The following is a 16,591-nucleotide window of genomic DNA, read 5'->3' as shown; positions in this document are numbered from 1 at the left end:
ATCCTTCCACTCCCTGGAAACACTGCTAACAGAGATTTAGTTCAAGTAGCAAAGGCTTGTGGTTTCAGACCAGGGACATCAGAGTTTATGTAGTGTCTGTGAGGCTCCAAAAGGCCATAGCATGCAGTCAAGTGACCAGTGTGAAGTTGTAGGTGTGTGTGTATTTGTTACATATTATACTGTTAGCAGTAAATGGAGTGGTTACCTTTGACAGCAACATATTTACAAGTTCTATAGGAATACCAGTGTATGTTGGATAGGGCAGAGATTACTTTAATTTTTTTCACATGGACATATACAGTTATCCATTGTGTTTTTTCAGAAGTACCTTCTCTGACAGTACACAGAATACTCCATGTTCCATACAATTTTAAACAGCACCGAGACATGCATTCAGAGTATTTTAAAACAGGAATACAGCACAGTTCTGACATGTAAAGATTAGACTTGTCTCAACCTAATTTATAATATTTGCTTCTTTAACACTGGTTTTCTTGGTCCATCTTATTATAATTCCTCTTGTTCACTACGCTCACGGGAAGAGACCCAACGATTTACAATCAATTCCTGAAATAGAAAAATGGACTATTACAAGAGCAAAAATAATATTAAAAAATTATAGACATCTCTCAAAGTCCATGTCTATCAAATCTTCGTCTAAATAAAACATGTATTGTTCTCATCACTAAGGAAACTAGGTAGGGATATTTGTCACTACAGGGTGCCTGCTTGCAACAGCTAACTCCAGCCTCCAAGGCTTTCCCACCTCTCGTCATGTCAATCATAACTCAGTAGCAGTAATTCTTGATTCCCCCAATCTATATTTAAAGATTAATTTTGAGACCAGCTATCTCTGTGCCAGGCTTACCCTCCAATGAATTTCTACCGACTATGGGGTGCAACAAAATCTAGGATATTCAATGTCATAGTCTTGTGCTCTCCCGAATTTGAAACATACCAGAGAGCAAGCATAAATTCAAGTATGTTGCTATGCTAGGGAGTTGGGCGTCTTCAACTGCCACAAAGAATTGCTCAGCTAGCAATGATTAAAAAATAATTTGGAGCATAACTTACCTGAACTTTAATTTTTTTCAGACATTCTGGTGATGACATTTCTTTTTCAGTCATATCACACGGACTAATCAAATAGCATAACATAAGCTCCTGTTGACAAATAAATACACAAATATTCCTATAAGAGAAATGTACAAGCTTCACTTGATTTTTTTGAAAGAGGTTTTAAATTAGACTCGTGTTTAGTTTGAACAACAGATCTCATCTCTTAGTTAAATTAAGAGGCACATATACTAAACTGATGACAGAACACCCCCATTTGTATATCTGCCTTGAGGCAGACATTACCACTCATGGTAACTGGCACAGTAGAATTATGTACATAGACAGATCATACAGAACTAGTAATATTTTAGAAGCACAGCGGGGCCAGGACACAGCAGACAAGAGGCAGGTTCCCGGTTTGGTGCAGCTTGACCAAGATGGCTCCATTGGGGGGGGAAAAGGGAGGAGGGAGGAGGAGGGAGCAGCAGTGGAGCAGGGCAGTGGGAGGAGGGGCATCCCATGCCCCTAAGGCATGTAGCAGTTCCCCCCTGAGCATGGCACCCTGGTGTGCAATTAACACTCATTTAAATAAAAAAAATCAATTAATTAGTTTTGAGTTAATTACATACATTAACTGAGATTGACAGCCCTAATTATTTTTATTACAAATATTTGCACTGTAAAAAATAATGCAATCTACAAGTCAAAGTATGAAAGGGCATGCAAATGTTTAGCATATCTGGCACATAAATACCTTGCAACACCAGCTACAACAGTGCCATGCAAATACCTGTTCTCACTTTCAGGTGACACTGTAAATAAGAAGTGGGCAGCACTATCTCCCGTAAATGTAAACAAACTTGTTTGTCTTAGAGATTGGCTGAACAAGGAGTAGAACTGAGTGGACTTGTAGGCTCTAAAGTTTTATATTGTTTTATTTTTGAGTGCTGTTATGTACAAAAAATTCTACATTTGTAAGTTGTACTTTCACGATAAAGAGATTTGCACTACAATTACTTGCATGAGGTAAACTGAAAAATACTATTTCTTTCATCATTTTACAGTGCAAATATTTGTAATAAAAAAATATAAAGTGAGCATTGTACACTTTGTATTCTGTGTTGTAATTTAAATCAATATATTTGAAAATGTAGAAAAACATCCAAAAATACTTATAATAAATGTAAATTTGTTTATACTATTGTTTAACAGTGTGATTAAAACTGCAATTAATCGCAACTAATTATTTTAATCTAGTTAATTTATTTTGCATTTATCACTTGAGTTGCTGTGACAACCCTACATAGAACTCAAATTCTGATCCCAGTCCAGTGTCGTTTTTCCACAAAAATCTCCAAGCTAATTATTACATTTACCAGTTAAAACTATTTCTAGATGCAGAATCAGTATCTTATGTTGTTACCTTAGAAACATTCATTGTTGTTCTGTTCAAGCCAGACAAAGACATCCAGCTGAACGGTCTGCGCAGTGACCCTTCAAAGTTGTCATTTACCAATTCAGCAATGACTGAATAACTGGAAAATAAACCAAACAGAGAGTTTACAAAGAGGAAATTACGGTCACTTTAAAATCCTATAATTTAATAGCTGCAGCCTGAGAATATTTGGCTATTTTGACTGTCATAGCCGAACAACAAACTGTGGACTGCAGACAAGCCATAAGACCTGCATCCTGTTTCTACTAAACAAGGAAGAGGTGGATGAGATAAATGGTGGATTCAGTGAATGATGATTCTCTTCCTACCTCACCTCACCCTCCTGCTTCTCCTCTTTCAACTGTGTTCTCTTGGGAGTGACCATGTTTCATTCACACCCTAATAACTAATTAGGCATGCAACTAGATTGGCAGAGGAATGGAGATCACTTATAATAAATTATGGGTTTTTTTCCTGGTTACCCCCAAAATCACCTCGTTCATCCATAATAAAAAGATTCAGGGTTACAAAAATCAGATTATTTCTCAGAGTCCACTCAGCACATAGGATGTCTAGAGATGCCCAGGGAGGCATTCTGTAGTCTTCAATTATATTTGTAATTACTTGTATGTGAACGCACTCTCAAACTTCTTGTTTTGTGCTTCTACTAAAATGACATGTTGATTCAAAATATTTGATCATCATCCATGGTCAACCTTCCCGGTGAAAAATTTTTGGTTTGGGTGTAGAGAAGATACGTGGCAGGAAAATCATACTTTTATTAGGAGAAATATATCCAAGTAAAATGGGGATGGAAGAAAGAGAAAACATTATTCATCTGAAACAAAAAATGGAAGTTAAATCACACTAATCAATTGCAGAGCAAGCGCTTTATATTAAGAATGTGAATGCCAAACCTTGCATGGTAAAAGGGGGGACCTTTTCGATACAGCACTGCAACAAGAAAGAAATATTGTATTAGTCAGAGAATCATGAATTTCCGATTTGGATCTGCAGATCAGAAATCAGAATCTTTATAAATAACTAATAATCATATTAATTACATAAACAAGCTATTGCAGAACCAGAGGAGCAAGGCTGAACCCTTTCAACAGGTTCAAGCTGATCCTATTTAAGTGCATGGCACATGTAAAGAACTAGTGCTGTGTAAAGTGGACCGGAAACAAAATTCAGACCAGGAAGTACACTGCCAAAGAACAGGCTCAAATAACCTCATGTAGATGTCAGGCAGCCAATACCAACATTTTACCTACTATAATGGGTATTTTAGTGGACAGTGCATAAACTGCATTCAGGCACAACTTCTAAACCCTAAAGTGTGTTAACTCCTAGGGTGAACATAAAAACATTCCCTAAGAGTCTAGTTGCATGCCTAATCAGCAGTTTCATCTAACCAAAAAAAAAAAAAAAAAAAAAAAAAGAATTCTACTATTTTATACAGCAAAGCTTTTCCTCATGGTTTCCCATCATTTTACATTTTTCTATGGGAGTATAAATTATACTATCACAGTCATTTCAAACTACGTAAATTGTAATCTAGAAATTAATATTTAAACACAATTCTTAAGCTAATTAATATGGATATATGGACACTACTGAATATTTCCTTTGGGAAAAAAGCAAAACCAAAATAAGTGATTTGAATTACAACTTCGGGATATGCTCCAATTCAACTCCTGCTGAATTTGATGGAAAGATTTCTATAGAATTCAACAGGTATTGGATCAGGCTGTGAGAACAGAGAAAGTTCACTACTGCAAACAGTCATTAACTCCACTTGGGCTTCTCTGCAAAGTGGGTGGAATAAGGTGAATTCCAGTGCAGTTCCTCAGCTAATATCAAGCCTATAGGCCAAAGCTACAGGCCCTCTAATCCATTTATAAACTGTATTGGAGCCAATGAATCTGCACGGGGAAGACCATAGCCTCTACCTGCATTAATGCCTTATCTGCTAGCCTATAGCCTAACCAACATGGAGAGTCGTTTCTACAGACAGGAGCTGTGGCGATCTGCTCTGCTTGTACAGCCCCAATGTCAAGTTTAAGTGGTGCCCTGGCTATTGTATCTAAAGATTTGCTTGCAAGCATTCCTATTTTTTAAAAGAAACTACTCACAGAGATCGGTTCCATACTTCAGTCCTACTTTGGGGACCCATCCCTTACTGCGGAAGTAGTGATATGCCATGTACGTAGTTCTAAAGTTAGGTTGCACTTGACTAAAAATTTCCCATAGCTTCAAAATAGTTAAAGGTTCCTAAAATCACAACCAAAAGCATTAGTATTATTACACTAATATTACAACCTGCTGCTATTAACCAACAGGGAAATACCCAGGAAACTCTGCACATAAAACAGTGTCTTTAGTAGAATATCCCATTCAAATACCAAACATAATCCCAATGCAAAAAGATTACACTTGAGACACTAGCACTATGGGAGTCCATTATCTTCAGCAGAAGTCTGCTTCAATAGCAGTTTAATAATCAATACCAAAAAAACCTGAACTAGCGGAGTTCTGCTAGGTCTCATGCTGGTAGCTCAGGACTCAAGAGCAAGAACCCCACACTGATATGTAAAGAAAAATAAAAACTATTTATTGTTTGTTATGCAAAGACAATGCTTATAATTCAAACTGCAAACTTTTTCAGGAAAGGGAGGGACATTCCTCTACATATTTCTTCCCATGCATCCTTTTTTCTTGTATTTCTCCCACCAATTCTATTCACAAACATTCCATTCCTTTCTTCCACAGAAGGTATCTGTTCATCTGTATTTGTGTTGCTAAATAAAAAGCATTAAACAAAAGTTTATCAACAATATTCTTAGAATCACATGACGACTTAAGGGAAAGTTTCCAAACCCTTCTAGTTGGCATTTGCTGCCTTTGAGATTAACAGCATGTGATTCTGTCATAGTAATTGGAAGTTTGAGACAATTATCTCTATCTAGATCAATACTATTTTGCATCTTTCAGAGCACTAGTTACAGATGACTAAACGTAACATCTTACCTCATTATAATAAATACTCAAACATCCTAGAGCATAGACCAAGAAAAATGCCTAAAAACATAAAAAGAGTAAGTTAAAATAGTGTGTCTGTACCATGTGGAGGTCTGTAGTTATAAGATTTACGTTTTTCAACAAACTGTAGAATTACTGCATAAGAAAATTTTGAAAGCCACCAAGAGAGATTCGCAGAGAATCACCTTTGAAGTAGGTCATTATGACCTTCGAGATAAACCACTGACATGGCATTATTGGAATTTTACTCATAGGAGAGCAGTATATGCAGACATTGTATTCCAATTAAAACAATGTGTACAGATATTATTGGAAGAAAGACTGGATACAGGATTGTATGTGAAAATTATTGGTCAACTCCTACAGCCCTTACTCATGATATTTGTCCCTCTGAGGTAAATGGGATTATTCACGTGTAAAACCTGTAGGATTGGGCCTTTGAATTTATTTCACTATGTTCAGGTAATCTACAGATCATTAAAAATACTAGTAAATTTACCAAAAACAATGCAAACATTTTGGATTTTCAAAAAAGCATTATCCTTTAAGAAAGAGGTGTTTATTACATAGATTGGTGCTTTGTTCTGATGTTAGAAGAAAAAAGTTTCACAATATTTAAACATACCTCTTCCAGGCTGAGTTGCAAATATTCAAAAATCCTAAATGGATTTCTTCTGCATACTAATTTTTCCCTTTTGATTAACTAAAAGAGAAGTATCAAAATAAAATTGTAAAGAGCCAACCAAAGTAAAAAGAAATACATGTGTTGCATTCAAATGAAATTTTTCAAAAACATCTTAGATTTCACCTTAATTTTTCATTAAACATTTATTTTTAATGATTTTACTATATAAATGAAGCTTTAAAGGAGCAACAATATGGAATTGTGAAAAGAACACGACAGTATTTAGTAAAATAAAATGAGTTATTCAGGAGAAAAACAAATTGCTTGGCTCACATTTGATTTCTCATTTGCTGCTTCGTCTTCATGACATAATTTGCTTTCTTCTTCTTGCACCAATACATACTCATAAGTGTACTTTTTCCCTTCGGCCAATTCATTAAATACTGGGTTAGTACAGCCTTCAGCCTTGCAGCCACAGTGCACAATAAAATCATCATGTTTTTCACAATGTACTTTAGCAATAGCTTTAGCATCCAACATATCTAGTTCCTCAGAGCCATACTTGGCTAGTGGATCATTGTAAGCTGAATCACCTTCCAAACAAGTTTTATTACAGTCTAGACTCTTGTTATGACATTCAACACTTAGTGCTGCTGAATCTCCATTATTTATGGCACAACCCCTTGAAAGTTGCATTCCATCTTCTACATTTTCCATTTCTGCAGCCATTCTGCAGTAAGAGCCATAATTTTGTGCAGCTTCTCCTTCCCCTTTCATAAAAGGAAGGTCAAATTGCTTAGTATAATTTTCAAGAATTTTGTTAACTGAGCAGTCATCAAGTCCTTGCTCTTGCATAAGGCTTTTAGCCCATTCCAGATGACACTGGTACCTGGATAACGGAAAAAACAAAAAGTGGAAGATTCCAGGGCACAGTATCTTTCAACCAATACATTAAAACCAACACAATACAATATAGAAATTAATGTTAATGTTTCTGTAATTCATTTCTTAATTTAAAATGTTTTATATATGAACTGAGGGATTTTTTTAAAACTAATCCAACACACTAGTTAAAATGGAAAGTACCCAATTTATAAGACCCTTTGTTATGCTGTAGTACTCTGATACTGTAGAAAATAAACAACTTAAAATCACCATAACACTAAGCTTTCCACTTATTTTAAAAATAATTACATGTTTACTTGGAGCTACATACTGGGATCCCAAAGAGAATGTTATATTGAGGACTGAGTGAACAACAAATGACACTACTTAATGAGCAGCTGAATAACACAAACATATCTAAACATGAAGCCTACAAAAAATTAGACTGGACTAATTCACCTTTTGAATCTTAGCTTAATTCTGGATTTATTTAAAGGAAAAGACTGAACAGTATTTCAGACCAAGTATAAGTGGGCTCAATTCCACTGAAGGTTAATGAACCAGGCTGACTTCGGCATGAGATTTAGGGACAAATCCTCAGCTGGTGTAAACCAGTGGAGGTTCATTTACTTTAATGGAGCCAAGCTGATTTACATCAGCTGAGGATCTGGCACAAAATCTACAAAGGGAGTCTGAAGAGAAGGAATTTCCTAATGTCTGCTATATGAAAGCTAAGCACACTATAAAGTTTAAAGGCTCAATTCTACAGTACTCACTTAAGTGAATCTTAAAGGAAGGATTGCCTGTGAAAGGACTTCAGGATCAGGTCCTATATGATTACCAAATACTGCAGTGAAGACTACATAAACAGTTTTTGCATTCTTCATATGGTATAATGGAAGCTAAAAATAGAATTTAAGGATGCTGAATTAAGCAGCTGGCCGAGAATGATATGACACTAAAGACCAATGCCAAAATATGTCCAGAACCACTTTTCAGCTACACACAGGGGCTCCAGATCTTTGCAGAATTCAGTTTCAAATCAATAAATGAGTATCTGATGGTGCTGTACCATGGATACATTTAGACCCAACTAGTTCAGAAATGCCCTTGGAAAGGTCATTCTAAAATAAATTAAGTGATACTACTGTAAACAATTTATGGTTGAAGAAGGGCAGTTTTGTAAATGTGATTTGAACAGGCCATCAAAAGTAATTTACCACATGATAAAGATCTGAAATGGTGGGATTTCTGTTCTTTTTAACACTCCAGCCGGGTCATATTATCCTCTCAGGCCAAACATTAATTAAAGAAGACTATTTGAAATTTGCAAATATCCTGGTCAAAGATACCAGCGCAAATACAAATTGAAAATGTAAGGTACAAAAGTAAACAAGGGACTATAATTCCTAAATATAAAAAAATGCTAACTAATCTTTCAGATAAACCCAAACTAAAGTGACATCATCAACTTGAAATCTAGTAGTGTTTTTTTTTTTTTTTTTTTAAATCTTTAACACTTTTTCCTCTCTCCTGTTGTTGCTGTATAAGACATCCAGGCAAGCAGGGAGAAACTGACCACACGGCAAAAATAGTGAAACTGACTAAGTATTGTTAAAAAATCAATTCAAATCTTTTTTTTTTTAAAAACCATTTTAGTTTTACCAGTTTACTTGTAACAGTAGGCATAGAATTTTCCTGAGAAAAGTGGGATTTTTAAACTGACTGTCCTGTCCCTTCAAATGTTATTTCTTATAGGAGATTATTTGGATACCTAATTTAAGACAAAAGTTCCAGAACTGTCATTATGACAAAAACTGTCATATTATAAAGAGAATACAGTCAGCTACATGGTTTTAAAACTTTAACACTGCTAGTATATTATACTTCATTTCCCAAACTGAAATTTAGAGACGGTAATTAAGTAGAAAACAAAAGCACTGTAAGAACAGTTAAAACAAAACAAGGTTATGCATATTAATGTGAAATTCAAATCCCTCCATTCAAAATCTCCAAAAAGGAAAGCCCCAAATCATCCAAAGCCATTTACTACAAATTGGCTTTAAACTGTTAAAGAGTTTGATCAGCAGACATAATGTTACTGAAAACACTTTGTCATATTATATAAGGTGGTTCCATATCTTTCATGACCAAATAAAAACAAACTTTTATTGTACTGTACTTGATTACCATACAATACACACAATTCATAGATGTTATCTGAATAAAATACTATGAAGCATGCTGTACATCCCACAGTAACATGTATGTCACTTGACTGATGCACAATGCCTACTGACATCTGAACTGGTTAATTACAATACCTCAAAATAAATTAAATAGTAGTAATATGTGTTTCTGCAGTAGCAATCATCGGATTATTGGGGGGATAGGTGAAAAAGTATTTGGCACGTGTTTACTTAAATTTGAAATGGTTATTATAAAAGATTGCACTTTACGGTCCTATGAGTATGAAAAACAATACAGCAACTAATTTACATGTACACCCCCCACACACTGGTTATTTCTTAAACTAGCCGGTTGAACTTAAAACAAAAAAAACCCATCAACTCCATAACTTATTTCCTGCATAATAAACAAAAGTGCTAAAATCTGAAGTCATCATGCAGGCAAACTCAGGCAAATATCAAGCTATGTCAGATTAAAATTTTATTAAATGTTAAAGGCTGTTTCCGCTCATTCTGAATGAACCTAATAAGCAAATAGGGAAGCTATTAAAACAGTTTGCCCCAAAACAGTCCCCCTTTTTTGTTGTTGAAGTATAAATGTTTTCTTCTATGTTCACATCATCATGAATCAGTTACCCATATTATAGTAAATATACTCATACACTCTGCTTTTATCTTCACTTCTTACTCAAGCAAAACTCCCACAAATAGCAAACATGGAAAAAACAATGCTAGGAATATTATATAATATTTTCTCTCTCTTTGATGGGATTTAGGAACTGGAAACAAGGAAGGGAAACAAAACTATGTGGATCAGCCTTTTTACAGGCCACAGTTTGGGAACCAATGGCTAAAACATGAATTAGAATGAAATGTTTAAACTTAGCATAAAATAAGACAGCTGCACTTACTTTTTTGATGAGAGTATGGGCATGTTTATCTTGGCATCTGCAGTAAAAGAGAAAGTTTAATTTACAAGATTTGTTGGCAATGCAACAATCTACATTCATGTATCTGCAATTAATAATGAGGACAAACTAGATATTACTAAAACTATCAAGAAAGTGGAAAGTAGTATGATTTACCTTGCCACTTAGCAACCAATAAAGGGTCTGAAATATTGTATTCTGGTCTGCTTCTTGAAAGAATACCTTTTCCAAAATAGCCCTAGATGATGGGGAGCGGGGGGAGGAGGTAGGAGGGAAAGAAGTTGATCAGCATCAATACAAAAAATAAAAAGGGATACATATCCAAGGTTCTAGGTGTTCCTACCACAAATTACAGAAACAAAATTAGATCAACCACAGAACACCAAACTCACCCATCCCAAAACATCTGAATTCTCTCAAAGGCCCACCACTGCAGCAGCCTATGTAAATAGAGGTCTTGCAGTATGCTGCGAAGTTCAATATTTTTAGGGTATTTTGGAAGAGAGTGGAAGCCTGTTGCAAAGCTTAGGGTCCCTTCACAGAGAATGCACTACCACCAGCCCCCTCTTTTCAACTGACAGGTATTCAGCTTGAGTGCCTCTGTCAATTTCATCTGCAGTAGTATGGCACAAGGATAGAGTGATCTTTCAGGTAGTGAGGTCCCAAATGATTTATGGCTTCATATATCAAAACCAGCACCATAAGTTTAAATCAGAAACCAGCAGGTATTCATAGCATATCACAGAATACCAATGATATGTGCGGCCACCAAGAAGCTCCCCTTAATGCCAGGCTGCTGCATCCTGCACCATCTTAAGTTTCCTGACTGATCTAAGGCTTGTGCATTAATGTCTAACAATTAGTCCAACATTAGGCATGTAGGGTTTGGAGATTAACAATTGTTTTATTAATCCTAAACAACTGTCTAAGCATAAAACTTTAATAGTTTTTTTTTTAAATCAAGGTGCTGTTAATAGTTTTTAGAATATATTTTTATACTGATGACAAAGTGAGGTTCCAAGAACAGGCAAATCCTTATATGATATTCAATCAAATACAGTACTAACTACCATAAATCCTATTGACCTTAAGTGGGCATTAGGAATAAAGAATTATCTATATTACTAGTTTTATGACTTCTGATGTTGTGTTACCATTTTGCTCTAAAATGTATTCTTTTCAGGTTGGGAATAAAATGCTTTCTAAATTTTATATGGAACACAGATCAAATTACACTACAGAACGTTGTGTATGGAGAACATTAGAAACACTACCAATAGCAGGCATTGAAAAAAGAGAATTCAAACATGGAATGCCACCTTGCTATACAGCTGTTCAATGTCTTCAGGGTTCCTCACAATTACATTGTTGTTAATAATTTCAGCCTGGCATATCTTGAAATCCTTCCCACAGATGTCTTCCTGGGAGGCAGGAATAGGGAATGGAGAATCATACGACTCAAACACTCTTCTTTTCCTTCTTGGGGCATGGAAAACTGCTTCTGCCATTTCCCAATAATAATCTTTTCCTAAACAATGGTAAGCTAAAGACAAAGAACAGAAAAAGACATTTTTAATATTTTAGAAGCTAGTTTATTTTACATACCTGGATACCATTACCTACATTCTAAATCAGAGTATAACCCAGGTCTCCCAACTCCCATTCTCTAATCACTAGACAATACACCAAGAATTATTTCTTTAGCAAGTTATTCTTATTTTTGTACTGCAGTCGCACCTAAAGGCCATGGTCCCATTGAGCTATCCATTGTACAAACATATAGCAAAGAGACAGGCCCTGTTGAAAAGAATTTACAATCTTACATTTAAGAGAGATGACAGGTGGATATGATAGATAACACAGGTAACAGTAAGACAGTTACAATAAGCAGCAGTCCCAGCATAGTGCCTAACTATTGTTGTGTGTTTTGTAGGCATCATGACAGGGATGGGAGGGTTTTAAAGAAATTTTTAAAAGAATGTGGCATTTTACATAATTTTTACAGCAAGCTCCTGTCATGCATAAGTAGTGGTGTGGTAAATAGTATAATGGTACTTTTAAAAAATTTGACAAATGGGCAAATCAACAGTGTCATTGCTGGCAAAGCAGAGGCTGTTGTCCACATCTCAGTAGTGTAGACAAGGTAATAGGGAGGGCATTTCTACACTGCCTGTTATTATTAAAGACATGCCTACAGCCACAAATCCATCAACAATATAGCACACATGACGGAAAAGATGGGAAGGCATAACCAAACATTTTAAAATATGTTCTTTCTATACAAAATAAAAAAATGCACGAAGTGCTGGGTTCTTCCTGTGCGAGAAAAGTAAACCCAACAAACAGCCAGCTACTGAACATTTATAACACACATTGCTTCATTCTTCACTGTTGGGCACCCTGTGTAATTTGGGCCTGTGCAAAGTGGATGTAAATTACAACCAGGTCAGCCTCCTCCACTTGCACCAGACGTTTTTCTTAACATTTCTTTGCACAGATGTAAGCAGCAAAACACTGTGCCCGGCTATGGGAATCAGGCCCTCCTGCCTTTCCCCCTTTACCGCAGACTCTGTTCACAGCAGCACACAAATAACGAGGGGGGTGGAGGGGGAAGGACAGGCCATGTCACGACAGGACGTGACCTCAGTGCACGGTCGAGGGGTTACTCTATTGCACTGGGACATCCCCGACATCACCACGCTGCGCGCACAGGCAGCTCCAGGAGGTGGGGGGGGGGTCAGGAGGAATTTCCTCCTCCCACAGATCGGGACACAACAGGGGGAGGGGCTCCCCCTCCCCCCACCCATAGAGTAGGGCGCTGACCCAGCCAGGTCCGGGGTCCGTCCGATACGTGACGTGACGTTCTGGCCCCGCGTACTCTGAGGCGCCGGGGCGACTTTCTCCGGCCCCTACGCCTGTGGCTAAGGCTCGGCCACCGTGTCACAGCCCACGGGATCCCCCGCGGGCCCCAGCCAGCAGCGCCCGGCCGGCTTCTTTTCAGACTAGCACGCGGGCCGCCCGCCGCTCCAGCTCCCTGCCGTTACCACAGTAGCCAGGGAGGCGGGGCGGGGGGAGGCCGTAAAACAGCGGCGAAGTCGCAAAACAAACCCGCGAGCGGCGCGAGGAAGCCACGTGACCTCCCCTCGAGGCCTAAGCCCAGCCTTGCTCGGGGGCGGGCTCCCGGCTTCTCGTTCTCGCGCGCCCATGCGCAGGCGCGGGGGAGCCGAGCCGAGCCTGCCCGTAGTTACTCACACAATTGCCACCCACCTTCCTTCCGCGCCCTATGCTCTGGGCTGGAGTGGCTCCGGGCTGGAGACAGCTGCGGCGCGGGGCAGACCCGGCTCTTACAAATAGGCAACGCCGCGCCCGGCCTTCTTCGGCCCGCTCCGCTCCACGGACGCGGGGAGGGCCAAGAGGGCTCATTAAGTCAGGATGCCTCATCACCCCATGTCTAGGCGGGACCAACCAGGCTGGGACCCCACAGGCCGCGCGCCCCCCAGCCCACCGCCCCGCCCCATAGACCATGGCTGGGAGCGGGAGAACCGGGGGTGTTTGTGACGTGAGCGACGCGCTGTTGCAGTAATCGCTAAAGCAGTGGGGTTCTCAACCAGGGGCCGGGGCCCTGTGGGAGTACGCAGAGATCGGCCAGGGCCAGGGCCAGTCAGATATTTGCCTCGCTTTCTAGCTAGGTACATAAAAAGCAGTAAAGAAGTCACTATAAACTAAATTTTCCTGTAGACGGACTTGTTTATACACTGAAATGAAAGTACACTAGTTCTGTTCCAGTTGATTTTATAATTATAAAGGTAAAAATGAAAGTAAGCAATTTGTCAGTCATAGTATGCTGTGACATTTTTGTGTCTGATTCTGTAAACTTGGGGTACACAAGACAAATCAGACTGCTGAAAATGGTACAGTAGTCTGAAAAGGTTGGGAGTCACTGGCCTCTTCCCCCTCCCTCCCCCCCAACAGTTGGAGCAGTATTTACCAGTTGCTTTCTCTGTGGCCCTCTCTTCCCCCCCTCCCCCCAACTAACTTGTGGATAAAACCAAAACAAAAGTCTCATCCGATTACATTTCCTATTCAACTGCTTCCTTCTTTGGTGACCCACTTTACACATCCTTATGAAAAGAGTAAACTTGCTTTGAACATTGATTCTCAGGTTAAAAACAAAAGAAACCTTGTTCATTTCTTGCTTCCAAAGGACACAAAGCAATTGTTCAAACAAAAACGTCAAACCTTTTGGTTCTTTCTTAGATCTCAACCATTGGCCCTATAATATGTCTGAACTACAGCATTCTGGGTAGTAATATGAAAATAAGCATGTATCAAAGATGCCCCTTTGCTTTAGAATTCCTACTTGCAACTCTGCTGCAAACTGCCTTTAAGACAGGAGAAGTATATGCCTTTAGATAACTATTTCACATTCTTAGGACTTCTTAGAAGGAATAGAAATTCAGGCTGGTATAAAGTTCTGTAAAACTATTTGCATATGTAGCATTTCCTTTTTCTCAAGGATGTTAGTCATCAAATTATAAGCTAACAACATATTCCCGTAGAACCTTTACTTCATTTTGGATTGCATATGAAAAGAAAAAATTATAAGATTCCACAAAATTTAGTTTAATAACAAATGGCAGTTTGGCGTCATCGCTAGCTTCCACAAACTCATCTCATAAAGTTCTCTGATCAAATATTAGCTCTAGTCCAAAATGTCACACCTTTTCAAAATCAAAACTCAGCCCTCTATTATCAGGCAATGTAGCCAGTGGGTGGAGGCAGGGTTGCAATTATTTACATTAGCCAGTTCCAACTACCCTGAACTGACAGAAATTCCCATGGAAATTCTGGTTACATTAACTTTGACTGAGATATGAGACTGTTTTTGGAAACTTTAAAAACATCTAGGGAATACTTTTAACTTTTATTAATATGTGGTATCTGAATTTAGTTTATTAAAGAAATAAAGTTGGCTTCTGCTTAGCTTCAACTAGTTTTCACAAGAGGAAAAAAACCCCAAAAACAACAAAAAACAAGGAGAGAAGCCAGTCGTATATCAGCCAAGTGTTAACTTTGTGAGAAACTCCACAATATAAGAAATCCTGGAGTGCTCAAAAATGAAGGAACTTGTGGTGAATAGTATTAAAGTAGGGTGTATCAAAAATGAACGTGTAGTTACAGAGTTTACTTCAGACTTGGCAATAGCTTTGTGTCCCCGGATATTGCAAGCACATAGGTGAAGAACTTTTAAGGTCATTCACTGCCTCCCATCCACATGCAGAACTCCCATTAGCATCCCATGATATTAACATAACCATTATGATGCACACACAATCATGTTTTCATCCTATAAACTAGTCACTGATCTACATTACGTAGCTTTATAACATTATAAAAATGTGTAAGCTTTAATTTTCAAGGATTCCAGTATTCCTGTCAGAGCACTGAGTTCCCATTCCCCTTCTCCTCATTCAAACACACACTTATGGCCCAAACTCACAAGTTTCTAAGTGACTTCAAATCTCTTTGATGTCAAAAAGGAGTTGTGGGCACTTGGCACTGCACACGGTAGCCTGCACCCTTGAGCCCAGTGTCAGATCCACTGTTTTTGACAGAGGAGTAAACTCATCCTTTTAGTGTTTCTCCTTCATTAGTCCCCTGGATGGGATGTGTTGCCTTCATATCACACAATTTGCTGCTGGTCCAACGAGTAAGAGACCAGAACCAACAATCAAACCCAGGTTTCCAGCAAGGCAACCCATAAATTTTAATTTAATTTTTTTGCCCTTTCTCCTAGAACTATTAAGGGGGATTGTAATAATTAGTTGCATCCACTAGGTGTCCATATTTCAGCAAATATCAGCCATAACATCTTCAAAAAATATAGTAGTCTCCTGCAGAGAAAGCAGAACCGCTGTGGTCCACTGGAAAAAGTAAACCTTTTTTAGTTTATTGAGTTATTTTTCCATGAATGGGTTTGTCAGGCTTTTGGTGTAAAATTGCATAGGATTTGTCAAAAACAGTAAAAAATAATTTCATTTGTATTATATTTGTAAATTTGGCATCATAAAAGGAAACTTTTTGACTGACAGACTCTTCAGGTCCCAAATACTAACCCATTGATTGTACAAACACTTCTTGTGATTCTCCTTCTGATGGTACACGTACACTATTAAAAGAATAAGAAAAAAATAGTGGGGAAAATGCTTTTAACTTCGGAAATTATAGTTTTGGAGCTCAATTTATAAAATGGCTTCAGTCTGGCCTCTAATTTTTCTAAATACAATTCTCTTTGCATTCATTTCAGTAAGCACATTTCCACAACTGTGACACACATTTTTAGAACTCTTCACGCACAATGGCTAAGCATTTACTTCAGTGATCACAGCTAGCTTCTAATTCTGTTTTCTAACATTTGGCTGGTCAT

The 16,591-nt window shown here is 38.0% G+C and overlaps 1 protein-coding gene across 2 annotated transcripts; it reads right to left on the bottom strand.

Annotated features, from left to right (window-relative positions):
* Positions 1-248: 248 nt before the first annotated feature.
* On the bottom strand, positions 249-13,238 carry TSEN2 (tRNA splicing endonuclease subunit 2). 2 transcript variants are annotated; one of them, XM_067543774.1, is made up of 12 exons: positions 12,988-13,231; positions 11,484-11,707; positions 10,321-10,402; positions 10,147-10,183; positions 6,495-7,050; positions 6,162-6,239; positions 5,525-5,575; positions 4,630-4,768; positions 3,412-3,448; positions 2,483-2,594; positions 1,075-1,164; positions 249-567 (listed from the first exon to the last, which is right to left on the bottom strand). In XM_067543774.1, exons 2-12 carry the CDS (start codon positions 11,670-11,672, stop codon positions 508-510), a joined length of 1,431 nt encoding a protein of 476 aa, XP_067399875.1. In that variant the 5' UTR covers positions 11,673-11,707; positions 12,988-13,231; the 3' UTR covers positions 249-507. The 2 variants fall into 2 exon arrangements, 1 of the variants encoding a protein (XP_067399875.1); XR_010918906.1 differs by lacking the exons at positions 249-567; positions 1,075-1,164 and adding an exon at positions 3,119-3,269 and having other exon boundaries at positions 2,482-2,594; positions 12,988-13,238.
* Positions 13,239-16,591: the final 3,353 nt, after the last annotated feature.

This window comes from Emydura macquarii, unplaced genomic scaffold (assembly GCF_026122565.2).
Source record: "Emydura macquarii macquarii isolate MOO-44397 ecotype Brisbane River unplaced genomic scaffold, CSIRO-AGI_Emac_v2 contig_968, whole genome shotgun sequence".
Classification (NCBI taxonomy): domain Eukaryota; kingdom Metazoa; phylum Chordata; order Testudines; family Chelidae; genus Emydura; species Emydura macquarii.
Note: the sequence above shows the minus strand (reverse complement) of the source record. Positions and strands in the feature narration are given on the sequence as shown.